At 35.8% G+C, this 18,484-nt stretch overlaps 2 protein-coding genes across 6 annotated transcripts in view; one reads left to right on the top strand and one right to left on the bottom strand.

Moving 5' to 3' along the window:
* LOC125262355 (cGMP-dependent protein kinase 1-like) overlaps positions 1-3,941 on the top strand; it is a 20,770-nt gene extending 16,829 nt beyond the window's left edge. For both annotated transcript variants that reach the window (XM_048181075.1, XM_048181074.1), the window contains exons 15-20: positions 70-211; positions 993-1,156; positions 1,287-1,409; positions 3,176-3,238; positions 3,351-3,417; positions 3,713-3,941. In XM_048181075.1, the coding sequence (XP_048037032.1) occupies positions 70-211; positions 993-1,156; positions 1,287-1,409; positions 3,176-3,238; positions 3,351-3,417; positions 3,713-3,811 (658 nt within the window). In that variant the 3' untranslated portion in view covers positions 3,812-3,941. The remainder of the gene's footprint in view (positions 1-69; positions 212-992; positions 1,157-1,286; positions 1,410-3,175; positions 3,239-3,350; positions 3,418-3,712) is intronic.
* rhobtb2b (Rho related BTB domain containing 2b) lies at positions 3,735-18,484 on the bottom strand. Of its 4 annotated transcripts, XR_007183552.1 has the most exons (12): positions 17,829-18,181; positions 15,205-15,406; positions 15,010-15,113; positions 14,742-14,927; positions 12,213-13,159; positions 9,370-9,488; positions 8,995-9,145; positions 7,981-8,069; positions 7,144-7,249; positions 6,804-7,061; positions 4,347-4,392; positions 3,735-3,872 (listed from the first exon to the last, which is right to left on the bottom strand). XR_007183552.1 is itself a non-coding variant. In XM_048181071.1 (11 exons), exons 1-10 carry the CDS (start codon positions 17,849-17,851, stop codon positions 6,838-6,840), a joined length of 2,151 nt encoding a protein of 716 aa, XP_048037028.1. In that variant the 5' UTR covers positions 17,852-18,181; the 3' UTR covers positions 4,082-4,392; positions 6,804-6,837. The 4 variants fall into 4 exon arrangements, 3 of the variants coding, with proteins under 3 accessions (XP_048037028.1, XP_048037029.1, XP_048037030.1); XM_048181071.1 differs by lacking the exon at positions 3,735-3,872 and having other exon boundaries at positions 4,082-4,392; XM_048181072.1 differs by lacking the exons at positions 3,735-3,872; positions 4,347-4,392; positions 17,829-18,181 and adding an exon at positions 18,273-18,484 and having other exon boundaries at positions 6,316-7,061.

Here is an 18,484-nt window from a genome sequence, read left to right as displayed (position 1 = left end):
TCTCATTATTTTCTCACGCTCACCTGAACGGATTGAGTAACTTACAGGAAGTTCTGTGACTGTGTCCAGGGGGTTGTTTGATGACAGCACCACACGCTTCTACGCTGGATGTGTGGTGGAAGCTCTCGCTTTTCTACACTGCCGAGGCATCATCTACAGAGACCTGAAGCCTGAGAACATCATACTGGACCACCGTGGATATGCCAAGCTGGTAACCAAAGCAGTGTTATTTTAGCACTTTTTATTTAATATTAGAGTACGTATTCATATTTTGATTTCTTATATATATCTATTACATTTTATTTCAGTTTTAATAATTTTACTACTTCAATTTATTTTATTTTAGTCACCAAGGCAACATTTTCATCTAATATTTATATTTTATTTTATTTCAGCTTTTTATTTAGTTTAGTTTATTTATTTAGTTGAGTCTCCTACAATAGGTTTACATTAATCAAAGGTCAGAACACAATTTAATTTTCTCATAATATACATTGCCGTATAAAATCTTTTCTCAGTGTCTGAAACGGTTTGATAAAGGATTCAGTCTCTCTAAACCCCCTCCATTCCCAGAGCCTACTCTGCTCTGATTGATCAGATGGCCCAGTCTGTTGTGATTGGTCAACCACCACTTACAGCGTGTGCTGGAATTGAAATGTTCGTTACCGTATCTGAATTTCAGTTCACTTCAATTTCAGTAAACATCTGAAGGTTGTAACCAGAAGGTTCTATGTTCGAACTCAGTTAATTAAATTGCTGTACATGCGTTTCTGCTACATTATTATCCATTTGAAAAGAAAAAAGTTTTTAAATAAAAATGTTTACTTCGTAAAGAAATATATTTACACATATTACTACAAAACTAATTTTAAACATATATCTTTAGATTTCTAAGAAGATGAGAAACAAATTCAGTCAATTGTGCCTAAACTTGTGTACATTTACCAACCAAATATTCAAATAGCAAAGAATAGTCATTGTATTTTTTTTAGACGGACTTTGGTTTTGCTAAAAAAGTTGGCTTGGGGAAGAAGACGTGGACATTTTGTGGAACTCCAGAGTACGTGGCCCCTGAGATCATCCTAAATAAAGGTCATGATGTCTCGGCCGACTGCTGGTCTCTTGGAATCCTCATCTTTGAGCTGCTGAGCGGAAGGTTGGCCATTTACTAATGACATTATTAACCAGCGTAACGTTTTTTGTTCCCAGAATCCCAGGAAGTGAAATTCACACTTTGCCTCTTCTAATTATTAACATTAAACCCCAGTTTCCTCTTTCCATCCAAGCCCACCTTTCTCAGGGTCAGATCCCATGAAGACGTATAACATTATTCTTCGAGGAATCGATATGGTGGAGTTTCCCAAGAAAATCACCAAGAGTGCTGCAAACTTAATCAAGAGACTGTGCAGGTACAGAGATGGAGTGAGCCTGTTTAAAAGCCAAGGGAGCTGCCTAACTACACAGCATTCATGGACACTATATATTTAAGCGTTAAAGGTGCCATCGAATTGAAAATTGAATTTACCTCGGCATAGTTGAGTAACAAGAGTTCAGTACATGGAAATGACATACAGTGAGTCTCAAACTCCATTGTTTCCTCCTTCTTATATAAATCTCATTTGTTTAAAAGACCTCCGAAGAACAGGCGAATCTCAACATAACACCGGCTGTTACGTAACAGTCGGGGTGTACGCCCCCAATATTTGCATATGCCAGCTCATGTTCAAGGCATTAGACAAGGGCAGCCAGTATTAACGTCTGGATCTGTGCACAGCTGAATCATCAGACTAGGTAAGCAAGCAAGGACAACAGCGAAAAATGGCAGATGGAGCAATAATAACTGACATGATCCATGATATCATGATATTTTTAGTGATATTTGTAAATTGTCTTTCTAAATGTTTCGTTAGCATGTTGCTAATGTACTGTTAAATGTGGTTAAAGATACCATCGTTTCTTACTGTATTCACGGAGACAAGAGAGCCGTCGCTATTTTCATTTTTAAACACTTGCAGTCTGTATAATGCATAAACACAACTTCATTCATTATAAATCTCTCCAACAGTGTAGCATTAGCCGTTAGCCACGGAGCATAGCCTCAAACTCATTCAGAATCAAATGTAAACATCCAAATAAATACCATACTTATGCGATTAGACATGCTGCATGACGAACACTTTGTAAAGATCCATTTTGAGGGTTATATTAGCTGTGTGAACTGTGCAATGATAGAGTCGAGAGCTAGGGAGGGGGCAGAGAGTGGAGCAATTAAAGGGGCCACAGCCTGAATCGGCGCATTTCTAATGATGCCTCAAAATAGGCAGTTAAAAACAATTAATTTAAAAAAATCTATGGGGTATTTTGAGCTGAAACTTCACAGATACATTCAGGGGACACCTTAGACTTATATTACATCTTGTAAAAAAACGTTCAATGGCACCTTTAAAGGGATAGTTCACCCAAAAATACCCCAAAACTAAAATAAGATATTTTGAAGAATGTTGGTAGGCAGACAGTTGACGGTAGCCATTGACTTTCATAGTAGGAAAAAAAAATTTGATGAAAGTCAATGGCTAGCGTCAACTGGTTACCAACATTCTTCAAAATATCTTCTTTTGTGTTCAACAGAAGAAAGAAACTCATGCAGGTTTGGAACAAAATAAGGGTGAGTAAATGATGACAGAATTTTCATTTTTTGGGTGAACTATCCTTTTTAATGTTAACAGAGTCATATGTAGTCAATAAATTATGTAGGTTTGTGTAGGAAATTAAACAAAATAATATACGAAGTGTTTTCATGCATTGTTATGGAAAGAAAGTGACTTACAAATTCTGACCACGTAACTACGGCATAAAATGGAAGTTGCGATAGCCTTTTCTTCCCTATTTTGATATATTTTCAAACAAGAAAAATGTAGGGCATGGCTTGATTTTGTCCATGGGGAACTGATTGGATGGTTGTGGTTTGCTTCTGGTGTGATGTCATTTCAGTGACAGGATGTCCCGCCCTCATGTTGAAAACACAAAATATTCCATTAAAAAGAATCGTCAGTTTTGATGGTCAATTTTCATGGTGACTAAAGAATTTGCGTCATTTTGCGCAAGATGTCTAATCTGATTGTATCTGATTTATGCTATAAAATGTGTCATAATGTTTGCATGTTTAACCTGACAGGGACAATCCGTCCGAGAGACTCGGCAACCAGAAGAACGGTGTGAAGGACATCCAGAAACACAAGTATAGATGACCTGCTGTGTAAACTTTCAGCTCTGACATTGTTGCTACATTTCTGCATTTAAGACTTAGTCATGATGTGTTGGGTCTGTGCTGGTTTTGATGTCTCTTGCAGATGGTTTGAGGGGTTTAACTGGGATGGTATTCGTGAAGGCACCTTGACTCCTCCATTTATACCAAATGTAAGTGAGATTCTTGAGCGAATAAGAAATTAATCATTTCATGGCCTTTTTTTTTTATTTTTTTTATTTCAACACTATCTATATATCTAGATATCCAAAATAAACGTTCAACATGTCAACACATGTCAAAAAATACATTTGAGTCAACCTCAGAAATCATCTATCACAGACATTATGGTCTGAGATATTTCTAGACAGTGTTGCTGTCCTGAGTGAATGCATTTCTTTGCTGTTTCTTGCTTTTGGTACAGAGAAAATGAGTTTGGGAAATAATAAACATATATTGTTTCTGCAGGTGGATGGCCCTTTGGACACAAGTAATTTTGACTGTTTTCCTGAGGATACAGATGAGCCGCCACCTGATGAAGAGTCTGGCTGGGACATTGAGTTCTGATTGGATGGACCGAATGTTAGGAACGGACACATAAAAAGCAGTCTGAATCCAGAATAGAACACTAAACAGAAACAACAGAGCTGTTAGTACATGAAAGTCATGTTCAAATAAAAGTTTTTCTTCTTTAGAATTTATTGTTCTATTTTGCTATTGCAGAAGAATATAAATATGTGTGTGTGTGTGTGTTGTTTTCCATCAAAACAAAGGTACAGACATCTTTTATACATTTATATGGTGTACTGTAAGATGTAATAAAAACCTAAGCAGAGACAGTTTTAAATCAAAAATTTATTACACAAAACTAATTTTTTATAATAATTAAATTTAAATATTGATAAGCATTTCCTTTCATTACAGTTTAGTTAATTACAGAACCACCATGGATTGTGTGATATTATGCATTCAGTATCAAGACTAAATTACATCTCAAAGACAGTTAAGACACGAAACAGGATTACACAAGCTCTAGATCTCACACAAAACTCAAGACATTTAAAGGGACAGCGCACTCAGAAATACATTGTCATTTACTCACCCTCATATTAACTCCAAACCTGTGATTTGTGGAAACCTTGTGACTGCTGTGGAAAACAAAAGGCGTTTTTTTATTTTTTTATTTCCTCCACGGAAGAAAAAGTCATACAGGTTTAGAATGACATGAGGATGAATAATCAATGGCAGAATACTATCCCTGTATTCACGTGAAATTTAAAATGTTTTACTAAATGTGTAAATGTTTTGCCACTCAATTCAATATCCAAACTACGCTGTAGTGAAAAATATAAGCTTGATGACCGTCTAGTGAGGAACTCGCACAGGAAGACTCTGCCAGCAGAATCTCGCCATGACGTCTCAGAACAACAGGACTAGGCACAGTTTCATGGCAAACTCACGTTTTACGCTATAATTTCAGCACTAGAGTCTAGTGATCACCTGACGGTCATGCCTGTTATAATCAGGAGAATATATATGATATGATTCAGGGGACGAATCACGAAGAGTCATTGTAGGTACAATGCTAAAAAATTAAGAATATTATTTTTGACTAAAAATGCACAGCGATCTGTACAAACAGGTTTAGTTTTGTTCTTTGGGTGACTGTTCAGTGTTCCCACAGTTCTGCTTTGAGGCAAAATTGTTTTAGATCAGTGGTTCTCAATTGGTGGGTGAGGGAAAAACAACTATTGAAAAACAAACATTGATGTTAAATGTCTGCCCAAACCAGCATTGTTATTTTAACTAAAACTAAAACTATTAAAATGTTTTTAGTAACTGAAATAAAGCTGAAATAAAACAAATATCAGTTAACTCAAACTTATTTTGGTTAGTTGTAAAAGTCAAACCTAAAGAAATATATAAAATTTATTTACAATAAAGTCCCGTTAGTTAACATTAGTAAATGTTTTTTTACCAAAATTGCCAAATTGCCAAAATAATATTATATATATATATATATATATATATATATATATACTACCGCTCAAAAGTTTGGGATTGGTAAGATTTTTAGTCTTAAGTTTCGTCTGCTCACCAAGGCTTAATTTATTTAATTAAAAATACAGTGAAAACAGTAATATTGTGAAACATTATTACAATTTAAAATAATTGTTTTCTATTTGAATATATTTTACAAAGTAATTTATTCTCGTGTTGGCAAAGCTGAATTTTCAGCATCATTACTCCAGTCTTCAGTGTCACATGATCCTTCAGAAATCATTCTAATATGATGTTTAGTTCCTCAAGAAATATTTGTTATTATTATCAATGTTGAAAACAGTTGTGTACTTTATTTTTTCAGGATTCCTTGATGAATAGAAAATTCAAAAGAACAGCATTTATCTGAAATACAAAGCTTTTGTAACATTTTACACTACCGTTCAAAAGTTTGGGGTCAGTAAGAATTTTTATTTTTATTTTTTTGAAAAGAAATTAAAGAAATTAATACTTTTATTCAGCAAGGATGCATTAAATCAATCAAAACTGATAGTAAAGACATTTATAATGTTACAAAAGATTAGATTTCAGATAAACACTGTTCTTTTGAACTTTCTATTCATCAAAGAATCCTGAAAAAAAAAATATTGTACACAAATGTTATTGTACAATAAATGTTTCTTGAGCAGCAAATTGACATATTAGAATGATTTCTGAAGGATCATGTGACACTGAAGACTGGATTAACGGTGCTGAAAATTCAGCTTTGCCAACACAAGAATAAATTACATTTTAAAATATTTTCAAATAGAAAACAGTTATTTTAAATTGTAATAATATTTCACAATATTACTGATTTTACTGTATTTTTAATTAAGTAAATGCAGCCTTGGTGAGCAGACGAAATTCTTTTAAAAACATTAAAAATCTTACCGATCCCAAACTTTTGAGCGGTAGTGTATGTATGTATGTATTATATAGTAAATAGTATTAGTAAATGTTGAAATTAACATAAGCAAAGATTGATAAATGCTTTAGAAGTAGTTTTCATTGTTAGATTATGTTAACAAATGGAAACCTATTGTAAAGTGTTATCAAAAAAACAAAAAAACAAACAAATGAAAACTAAAAAACATGAAAATAAACGCTAAATCATTATGTTAAATACTGTGAAAGTATATAAATAATATTATTTATATACACACAGTGTTTAAATCAATTGATTTTTTGTATTATGAACCATTTTGGCATGATGTTGGGAACCACTGATCTAGATCAATATAACACACCAAAGGTTTCTTCTTTGTTTTGAGATGAGATGCCTACCTGTTTTATGTAAGCAGAACAACTATAGTCACATTTGGTAAACATTTTACATTTAGACCTGTTTGGCGGCCATGCCCTACATGATGCCTGTACAGGACTTCAAGCACCATGAATTTCAAAGCACAGTTGATGAGATGTTGATCTGAAACCAGCAGTGATTTCAACCCTGTGTTAATAGCAGGACTTGTCGAAGAAGATATGTTCACAGCACCTCATAGTTTCTGTAAGGTACCTTACAGAATCCTTACGGATTCCCCCTCGTCTCTTCAAACGATAGCAGAGGAGCCAGAGGATGAGGACGATGAGGAAGATGAAGAGGGGTTTGTAGGGGAGGGCGGAAGATTCCACAGCACCCATTTACGCTTGCTCTGCCGCTTCTGCGACAGGTAGTCCTCCTTTTCCCGCTCCTTCCGTGCTCTCTGGTAGTGGTCGTCCTCCTTCAGGTACCAGACTGGAGGCCAGCGGTGCTTCTCAAAGTATTCTTGGTTCTCTGAAAATGCATCCAAAACAAAAACATATTAAAAACTGAATTCTGGACAGGTTAAAAAAAAAAGAAACTTTTCATGTACCACCTGCTGATTTGGCCCTCATGTCCCTGGGGAATTTGCGGCACACGTTGTTGTAGTTGGTGCAGATGTGGTGAAGGCACCAATCGGTGAGCTGGTAGGCACAGTGGAACTGAAACCACATGACAACATGTAGCTTGAGTGTTCTTTAAAGGAATATTTCACCCAAATATCATAATTTAAAAAAAAATACAATAAAAACTATAATAGTGTGAAAAATTATTGTTATATACATGTTATATACACTGCATGCCCGGACAAAAAAAAAGTTGCTGGATTTAAATAGACTCATTTTCCACAGTCAGTCTATACCAGCTTACTCAAGATCTGTTAAATCACGCATTTTATAAATCATTCTGTTTTAGTTTCATTACATCAGCAGAGTCGTTGACAGAATAACCTTTTATTTACAGAGAGTGTCTGAGACAGCAAAGTGTAGAAATGTTCAGCGTTCCTAAGAGTCTTTAGTAAATCAAGTGACTCAGCTTGACTAGTCAGGCATGACAGAAAGAACCATGTGAACATTCACAGGAATGCTGCAAAAACGTGTCTGACTTCACACCAAATCCCAGAGCAGGACACGGGTTACTGCAGTGTTTGCAGGAAACCCATTATTTCCTCAGTCATGCAGCTTTCAAGAGTATTTTTTAGTTTACTTGTAACATAATCACAGGCATTTTAGATTTGTTGAGTGTAAAGTACAACAGAGTCTCTAACAGCTGGGTTAATCAATAAAGGAAATGCTAACTTGAAAACTTCACTTAAATAACCTACGCACTACAACTTATATATGCTAAATGTACTGCCGGAGGAGTTTGTGTAGATTTCCACTCGCCGTTTTACCTGAGCCATCTCCAGATATACCAGCACATCTCCGTCAATGTCCGTGCCCATGGCAGCAGCCTCCTTCAGAACTGTCACAGTGTGGAGCTCTGCAGCAAAACACAATTAAGCAATTAATTCACCCAGAAATTAAAATTCTGTCATCATTTATTCATCTTCGTGTTATTCCAAATCTGAATGAAGTGAAACACAAAAGGAGAAGTTTAGCAAAATGTTCATGTTGCTCTTTCAATGCATGAAAAGTGTAAATGGTGCCTATTATTAGTTCATTTGAAAGGGATGAGCACATATTTTTAGATGTTAGTGTATCAAAAAAACATAATATGTACACTACTGTTTAAAACTTTATGGTCAGTTTTCTTTTTATTATATTCATTAAGGATGCATTGAATTGATCAAAGTAGTAACAGTAAAGACATTTATGATTTTTCAAAAGATTTCTATTTCAAATAAATGCTGTTCATTAGAACTTTCTATTATCATAGAATCTCCACAAAATTTCCACAAAAATTATGAAGCAGCACAACTGTTTTCAACATTGATAAGACTGAGAAATCTTTATTGAGCAGCAAATCAGCATATCAGAATGATTTCTGAAGGATCATGTGACACTTAACACTGGAGTAATGATGCTGAAAATTCAGCTTTGCATCACAGGAATAAATTGCATTTTAAAAAATATTAAAATATATATTTTTTTGTGAAATAATGCATTCATATTTGTGAAATAATGCATTCATATTAAAATGTTAATACTGTTTTACTGTATTTTTGATCAAATAAATGCAACCTTGGTGAGCATAAGAGAATTCTTTCAAAAACATTATTGAAATGTTAGATACAAACTTTTGAACGACAATATTTTATCGTATAGAAAGACAGTTTTTTTTTAAATATAAAAAATGGTGAAATCTTGGTTAAATAAAATACTTTTGTTATAAAGAAGAGATATAAACTGTATAATCTTTGTTAGTTCTTTATGTCCATTATTAACATGATAATAAAACATCAGACCTGTGAGGGCGACCAGGTGAGGCAAGCAGAGGCGATTGGCCAAGATAATCAGCTCCATGGCATCCAGGTCAGGTCTGGAGCAGAAGCGTCCCGTGTAGAGATACTCCAGCACCGCCTGCATACTACTACGGGTCGTGTTTGGGAACAACACCTGTGAAACCGCAACAAGACATGGGAAAATCTGTATACAAATGCAAACATTTTTACATGAAGATAACATTATACATCTACACAAATATCAGTGAAACACTATTTGAAATCTTCTCTCAGAGGACAAAAGGAAAAGAAATTTCTTGATTGATTCATCTCTTTGCCACAGTGATGTTTATAAATGTTGTGCATGAATGGGTCACTTCTGTAAAATGAAGCGTTCACCTCTTTAGTACAGCTCTCGACAAAAGGCCCACCAAACATGGCTGCCATCCAATCACAGCTAGAGATGAGTAGAGGTTTATGGGCCTGAACGGTACCATCATCCAGTTTGAACACCACATCTGGGATACAAAGAAATAATTCTTTAATGCAGTAAAAACAGACAGCATTAGGATCTTACGATAGGGCTGCACGATTAACCGGAATTGCGATATGGCTTACATATGAAATGTCTATATGATATATTATTTTATTGAATTGTAGGGCTTGTTTTGTTGGTTTTACGGAGTTTGGTTAATCAGACCAATAAGAGTCTATTAACTACAACCAAAGTCTTTAGATACACAAAGACGGTGCACTCATTTTATTGAATGGGAAAAAGTGCAATGCGCAATTAAGTCCCGCCTTGTAAATAAAAGAGCCAATCGCCAAATGGTAAAGTCAACGCATCACTGCAGCTGCCTGAAGATCCAGTTGCTATAGAAACAGTCAGTGTTCTGAGATGCACGCTTATGACTGCGCATGATTTCATCGGTGAGATTTGCATGACTGAAATAGCTGCACAAGAGGCGTTTCAAAGATGGCTGCCGAGTTAAATGACTTGCCTTAAATGGATTTTGCTACAACTATTGCTTTTTATTATACAAATGTGTCATTAAAATGTCAAAAGAAATATAAAAGTGATCCAAGATCAAGTAAAAAAAATATAAACACTAGTTCATGGGTTCACAGAGATGGGTGAACCATTGAAATCCTGAAACAATACTGACGTAATCAATCCTCATTTACTAAAACCATGTGACTTTGTCAGTCTGAACACGCTGGTTAAAAACAAATGATTTGCCAAGGTTTAGAAGCTTCATGAAGCAGTGTTTCGAAAGCGTCCATCACTATTTTATAGTGAAATATTACAATAGTTTTTATTTAAAGTTGCCCTAGAATCAAAAATTGAATTGACCTCGGCATAGTTGAATAACAAGAATTCAGTACATGGAAAAGACATACATTGAGTTTCAAACTCCATTGTTTCCTCCTTCTTATATAAATCTCATTTGTTTAAAAGACCTCCAGAAAACAGGCGAATCTCAACATAACACCGACTGTTACGTAACAGTCGGGATCATTAATATGTACGCCCCCAATATTTGCATATGCCAGCCCATGTTCAAGGCATTACACAAGGGCAGCCAGTACTAACGTCTGGATCTGTGCACAGCTGAATCATCAGACTAGGTAAGCAAGCAAGAACAATAGCGAAAAATGGCAGATGGAGTGATAATAACTGACATGATCCATGATCAGTGTTGGGGGTAATGCATTACAAGTAACTTGAGTTACGTAATCAGATTACTTTTTCAAGTAACTAGTAAAGTAACGCATTACTTTTTCAATTTACAACAAAATATCTAAGTTACTTTTTAAAATAAGTAACGCAAGTTACTTTTTCACATTTATTGACTGACATGTTGAGAGAAATAAAATGCAGAGGTGTTGTGTACGCTGTGTAAGCATGATGGTTATTGTAGTTTTAGACTAAATGTGAACATGCATTTACTCATCTCACTTGCACGAAAACATTCAGTATTCCTCAAAATGAATAAAAACAGTGAAATGCAATCTCAGAATTTTTGCAAACCTGTAATAATTAACTATATTAAATTACACAAATATACTTTATGTATTTAATCTCAATTATTAACCGATGTCTTTGCTGCTGACCTTCAATATACCTAATTCAACCATACTAATAAGCAAAAAAAACTTTAGATTAGATTTAGAAATAAGAACTAGAACTTCCTTCTTCTGTATCCTATTCTTCTTTAATCCAGAATGGCAGCACAGCTGAAAGGTTTGTTTGAGCTGCGCCCGCTACTGTACAGGTGTAAATATGCTTTTCCTTCAGCCTGAGGCTTATTCATTTCACTTTTGGTGTGAAAGGGCCTTTTTGCCAAAAATAGAACTTTTTTGTTGTTATTAAAAAACAAACAAGCCCATCCCCAGTGAGAAAAAGTAACGCAAAAGTAATGTAACGGATTACTTTTCATAAAAAGTAACGAAGTAACGCAATTAGTTACTTTTTTAGGGAGTAACGCAATATCGTAATGCATTACTTTTAAAAGTAACTTTCCCCAACACTGTCCATGATAACATGATATTTTTAGTGATATTTGTAAATTGTCTTTCTAAATGTTTCATTAGCATGTTGCTAATGTACTGTTAAATGTGGTTAAAGTTACCAATCGTTTATTACTGTATTCGCAGAGATAAGAGCCGTCGCTATTTTCATTTTTAAACACTTGCAGTCTGTATATTTCATAAACAAACTTCATTCTTTATAAATCTCTCCAACAGTGTAGCATTAGCCCGTTAGCCACGGAACACTATTAAACTCATTCAGAATCAAATGTAAACATCCAAATAAATACTATACTCACATGATCCGATCCATGCATGCAGCATGCATGACGAACATCTTGTAAAGATCCATTTGAGGGTTATATTAGCTGTGTGAACTTTGTTTATGCACTGTATAACTGCACTGTTTTATAGTCGAGAGCTCGGGAGGGCAGGGAGCAAGAGATTTAAAGGGGCCGCAGCCTGAATCGGCGCATAGTTAATGATGCCCCAAAATAGGCAGTTAAAAAAATTTATAAAAAAAAATCTATGGGGTATTTTGAGCTGAAAGTTCACAGACACATTCAGGGGACACCTTAGACTTATATTACATCTTTTAAAAAGATGTTCTATGGCACCTTTAATAATAATACATTATACTAATTTGCAATTCAATTTTATCCCCAAATGGTGCAGCCCTACTTTACGACATGAGATAAAACAACTTTGACCTGAGAAAGTTCCCTTAGCCAGGCATTCCTTCACCCGATTGGTCCGTCGCACATGGAAAGCCTTTGTGATCTCCTGGTTCATGAAGGCCTCATCATTCAGGATGTTGGCGACCATCATGCGCAAGTCGAACACTTCCAGCAACTCGGCGATGTGGGCGATTTGCATTAGGTCCTTCTCGTGCTCGTCCAACTGTCCAGTGTATAAGTAACGCATGACCACACGAAACGGCCCGAGCAACACCGAAGGGTCCATGTGCACCACCGTCATTGGCCGTGAGATGAACGTGACGGGGTCCTGGACCGTTTCTCTCCTGATGCTGACGAAAGCCCGACCCAAAGACGACAAAAGCCGCCCCCCACGGCCACCTTCCAGTATCCCATCGGAGTCTGTGCCGATCAGGGTCCCGTCACTGATACAGGCCCTGAGGTTGACCCTGCTATCTTCATCACTGCTCTCACACATGTCAAAGCTGGCCGCCCGTGTAGGGGGCTCCCGTCCGGGGGGTTGCTTGCCATCAGCCTCAGCCTTCACATCCTGGAGAAAAAGGTCGTAGAATTTCGAAGAGGCCGTGGCGAGGTAGACCTTATGAGCGAAGATTCGCTGCTGCTCTTGGAGAACCAGAACCACATCAGCACACAGCGGCTCCTCCAGCAGCCGGGCCGGATGCTCCTCAGTGGTGGAAGGAGGCGGCGGGATGACTATAACAGGTGGAGGAGGCTTTGGAGGCAGGAAAGGCGCCTGCAAAAGGGGCCGTTGGACGTCCCTCAAGTGAGACTTCCAGAACTGCAGGTGGCGCCGTGAGATGAGAGCAGCGCGAATGGCATTGTCGAACACGTCCTTCACTCCAAACTGAGCCACAACGCTGGTCTCGTAGTACGGCACACCCAGTTCTTTGGCCACCTCGCGACCCTTCTCAGGAGGAAGAATCTCATTTGCTTTGATGGGTCTGTAAAGTTGGTTTATGGAGAAATGTCAACAAGTAGGATGTACTACAATATCTTTAATGTGAATGTTACATATTGTAACATTCTTGCATTAATTAAAGGGGTAGTTCACCCAAAAATGAAAATTCTGTCATTAATTACTCAGCCTCATGTCATCCCGCAAGACTTTCGTTCATCTTCAGAACACAAATTAAGATCTTTTGATGAAATCTTAGAGCTTTCTGTTCCCTCCATAGACAGCTATGCAACTGACAACTTTGACGCTTCAAAAAGTTCATAAAGAGATCGTAAAACTAATCCATATGCATTTAGTCCAAATTTTTAGTGGTTTAGCAGGGTTTTTTTTTTTTTTTAACCACTAAACTTTTAGCCATTTAGTCCAAATTTTCTGAAGAGACTCAATTGCTTTATTTGATGAAAAGATCAAAGGGACAGAAAGCTCTCAGATTTCATAAAAAAAAAAATCTTCATTTGTGTTCTGAAGATGAACAAAAGTCTTGTAGGTTTGGAACAACATTTTTGGGTGAACTAACCCTTTAAAAACACCCTCAATACAGGATGCTCAATTCAGCCAACTAAACAGTCTGAAATAAAGCTAGCCAAAGAAACATCAATGGACTTATTTCTTGCTATTGCTAATCAGAAGCAGGTGACATTAATTTTGAGACATTTATATTTATATTTAGAGAAACAAGTGATATTTATAATATAAATGTATAATTATTAGTATTTTTTATATTTATAATATAGATACAATTATGTGTTATAAGTTAGAGAAGCATTTGGTACTTGAAATATAGAGCTGTTTATAATAAATTTTTTAAATAAATTTTCTATATGCAGTATAATTATAATTTTTTTTAAGACATTATCACTTTTATTCAGCAGTGATGCATTAAATTGATCAAAAGTTACAGTAAAGACATTTGTAATGTTAAAAAATATTTCATTTTCAAAAAAATGCTGTTATTTTGAACTTCCTATTCATCAAAGAATCCTAAAATAAATGTGTCACTGTTTCCACAAAAATATGAAGCAGCACAACAGTTTTCAACATTGATAATAAGAAGAAATATTTCTTGAGCAGCAAATCAGCATATTAGAATGATTTCTGAAGGATCACGTGACACTGAAAACTGGAGTAATGATACTGAAAATTCAGCTTTGCATCACAGGAATAAATTACATTTTTAAATATATATTAAAATAGAAAAGAGTTATTTTAAATTGTAATAATACTTCAAATTATTACCAATTTTACCATATTCTTAATCAAATAAATACAGCTTTGGTGAGCATAAGAGACTTTAAAAAAAAAAAAAAATTAAATCTTGCCAACGTCAAACTTTTAAATGGTAACAAATAGATTTTAACAATATATATACACATTTCTAGACACCATTTTATTGAACCAAAAAAAAAAAATGTATACACTTGTGCATATTAATCAATATTTTAGGTCTATTTCCCAGGAAGAGAAAGACTATCACAATGAGCAAAAAGCACAATGAGCATTAAAAACTCCAAAATCTGATTTCAAGGTGTCTTTAAATCACAGATTGAAACTTTTAAACAACAATTCACCTGGCAAGAGGCCTCCGTGCCCGATTAACAGCCTCCAGGTCAGCGTAACGCAGGTCTAACTGGCAGCCCACCAGAATGACTGGGGCACGAGGGCAGAAGTGCTTGATCTCTGGGTACCACATAGTTTTCACGTGAAAGAGAGAATTGGGGTTGGCGATAGAGAAGCACAGGACCACCACATCTGACCTGGTGTCCAAACACAAGATAAAACATTCAAGATCTCCTCAAATGAATGTTTCATTTCCAAGAAAATGGTCCACAAACACACCTGCCGTAAGCAAAGCGTCGGTCTTTGTGGTGGTCTCCGAAAGTGTCCCATAACCGAAGAGACACGCTTACATCATCCACTACATCTCTGGAGCGCTCCAGAACCTTCAAAACAACAAATGCATTGAATTTATGAGTTACAATACTTATCGTACACTTTTTTGAGTGTCATGAGTGGAAAGATAAAAGTCCAGACCTCTTGACAGACTCTATACTGGTCAATGGCCCAGACAGTGGGCACATGCGTGGCAAGGAGCTGGTACTGCGTAAGAGTGGCGTTACATGCTCGGGCACAGATCAGCCGCGTTTTGCCCACAGCATTGTCCCCCACCACCACACATTTAATGGTCTCGACATTAGGCCTCTCATATTCCATGTCAGTATCTGTAAACTGGGACCTAAAAGCAAAGGATAAAGACACAGTTAAAACTCATAAAACTTAATTGTCAAAATTAAGAGGATAAATTCCTTACACAATCAAACATAATACTGCAAATGATGTCTATAAATATTTACTCTTTTGCTCATGTTCAATGTGCAAGCAAGAATATTAATCAAATGATTGAGTATTGCATGTGATTATGTAGACATAACATCAAAGATACAAAAAGATAATAACTTGTGTCATTAAATGACAATAAAATCTTTGTGATATAACAATAATAATAGGTTATAATGCAGTATCCATATTTTGCCATATTCCATCATAACTGTTACATCTACTTTTCGCTCAATTAGTCTGTATGACAGATGTTTGTGAAATGTAAGGAATATTTAAACTTCATCCACATATTAAACGCCTACTTTCCAAATAGGACAAGCAAATAAAATAAAATAATTAAATGAATACTTTTTAAAGAATTAAAAATTATTTTACTGTTAAAGTCCCCCTGTAGTCATTAATTGTATCCATTAAAACTCATCTTTGTTAATTAAAATGACATATTTAAACATTTTTCCCTGAGAAAATAAATTCCTCATGCCTTAAAATAGCTTGAATGTAACTCTACACTCTTCCTTGCTAGTATACACAGGTCAGATCTATGAATATGCAAATTAGTTCCCACCTCCACTCAATCACACCAGCTTGGACTACCTGATCCACTCAGTTTAATTCAGCCATATATGTTAGAATAAGAAACTGACTCAGAAGAAGATGAAGAGTGAATTATACTCTTATGTATGGTATAGTCTTTGTTAAAGAGTTATAATCCATGAACTAAGTCAATCAGCTATGAGGTGAATCATAACACTACAAACTTTCATTTGAAGCAAAAAGGTTTTTGAAAATCGGACAAAATGACAAAGGTACAAGACTGTGTACTTAATGGCTTTAGTGAGGGAAAGAACTACAATCCCATTAAGCACTGTGAACAGAATAATCAAAAAACAATAGAGAAATATAAAACTTCTTATGTACAAATGTGATTATATAAATAAAAACAATATATTTTAAGTTTATTCCATATATATATATATATATATATATATATATATATATATATATATATATATATATATATATACACACACACACACACACACACAAATATAGCAGTATTTTGAGAGCTTAGAGAAAACGACGTAATTACGTCATTCACAGTGCTTCATGGGAGTGGGTGGAGCTAAATAGCTATTTTGGTGTGTGTTGCTTTTTTTGACTGATTGATGTAATTTTCTGTACAGCATCATAGGTAATATAGTTTTTCACTAGGAATTCTGGTGTTAAATATGATTATTTTAAAAACAAGGTGAATTAATACGGCCTGACGGCACCAACAGTAGCAAATACCATTGATTAAAAACCTCATAGCTCACAGTAGACATGTCTTTAAAGGTTTAAAAGTTATCTTTCAAAACCAATTTCCCTACGGAGAAAATTAACATAGTTTTTACCTCTACATTCTTGCTATATTGCTATATGTACCCAATTTTTCCTGTCTCTTCTTAAAATGCCCACAGAGCATAATAGGACAGGAAAAGCCCCACTACGCACATTAACGGAATTGGTTCTGGCTGAATTCGGAACTGCATACTAGCATGCTACTCTACTTACTTCTTCTGCCATAGAAAGATGTGTAAAATTAGTAAGAGTAGTATGCTAATATGTGGTTTTGAACACAGCATCTCTTTGGTAGACTGCAGTATTAAAGAGAAAATACTCAGCAATGGTGTTGACTGAAGAATTTGCACATGGCTTGTATATTAAGTATATTAAAAATATAAAATAATATAGGCCCTAATATATAAATAATAAACATATTATAAACAACATTAAAAACTTGATTTTCACCAAAGGGGGTCTTAAAGAAATAGTCAAGTAGCCTACATTCCAGCAACACAAATTAATAACTATTACTCCACAATCTGCATAGAAAAAGTTACTTTTTCTGTTAGCAAACATTTTTAGCAACAACTTAGCACTCTTACTTGCTAGCACTCTTTTTCTCTCTCTCTCTCTCTCTCTCTAGAAACCTCTCGAAAGTTAGAGAGGATTAGCGTTGCTATGGACAACGGCGAAATATCCAATTTACAAAAATATTTTCATACACCCAAGACGTCGCTATTGACCAATCAGAATCAAGTTTTCCAGAGTCGTGTTATAAACAAAAAACATGTTCGCCGTCAGCGTCATTAGACGCTTTCAGAATCGGCAGCACAAATACGCCAACGATCCCGACCAATGCAGTCTAGTTAGGCAGCTCAGTAGGTTGAGACACAGCTTTTACATTGAACTTATGTAATACTCATGTTCTGCTCAAGAGAACAATTAATGTAGCCTACACAAGCGCATACATTTATGAACACGCGAGACCTTACCGAAGTGAACTGAAGGGATGCATCGGGTTGGCAATCGCTTGTGATCTTAGAAATGTAGACGATAAAATGCCCGTTGGATGCGGCGTGCACCTGAAACGAACCGGGCATACACTTCATTTTCCCGGCGGAGACGCAGCATATACTATGTCACCGTTTTTTACCGCAACCAGAACTAAGCTAACCCATGTTACCAGCCCAAGCCCTAGTTCTAGAGCTCCTTTTAATAAAATACACCGATTGAGTGAGCAGAAAAGCGCGACGGCTGTAGGCTTCTGATTCGTGACATTCCCGGTGTTCCTTGGTTTCTCTTCCGCATGTAGGCAGCACCATCTGACGCACCACACAAACTGTGTTGATAAGGGGTGGTTGAAAAGAAAGAGTCGTAAAGACAACAATAATTATAGTTGACACATTATAACTACCTCAAGCTTCATAACTACCAACCTGCTGCCATTTCCTGATAGTTATCTTAAAATATCTGCATTTTCCACCATCTTCAATAGTGTACGCTGCTTCTATCCGACACTTATGTTCCAATCCACCTATTTTAATGCGCATTTTGGGATATCGAATAAAAAACGCTGGATGGAAACGCCAAGATGCACATAAATTCTAAAAATGCACATAAAAAAAACTTATGCGCTCAACGATACGAA

The sequence above is a fragment of the Megalobrama amblycephala genome, linkage group LG2 (genome assembly GCF_018812025.1).
Source record: "Megalobrama amblycephala isolate DHTTF-2021 linkage group LG2, ASM1881202v1, whole genome shotgun sequence".
In the NCBI taxonomy this organism is placed as follows: Eukaryota; Metazoa; Chordata; class Actinopteri; order Cypriniformes; family Xenocyprididae; genus Megalobrama; species Megalobrama amblycephala.
Note: the sequence above shows the minus strand (reverse complement) of the source record. Positions and strands in the feature narration are given on the sequence as shown.

Bases quoted from the DNA above. Each gene is read 5' to 3' on its own strand.
- rhobtb2b (XM_048181071.1), bottom strand. From the start codon at position 17,851: ATGCATCCCTTCAGTTCACTTCG. The intron at 15,407-17,828 runs GTAAGGTCTCGC...CTTTGCTTTTAG, and splicing joins CATCCCTTCAGTTCACTTCG to GTCCCAGTTTACAGATACTG. The intron at 7,062-7,143 runs GTGGTACATGAA...ATGCATTTTCAG, and splicing joins CATGAGGGCCAAATCAGCAG to AGAACCAAGAATACTTTGAG.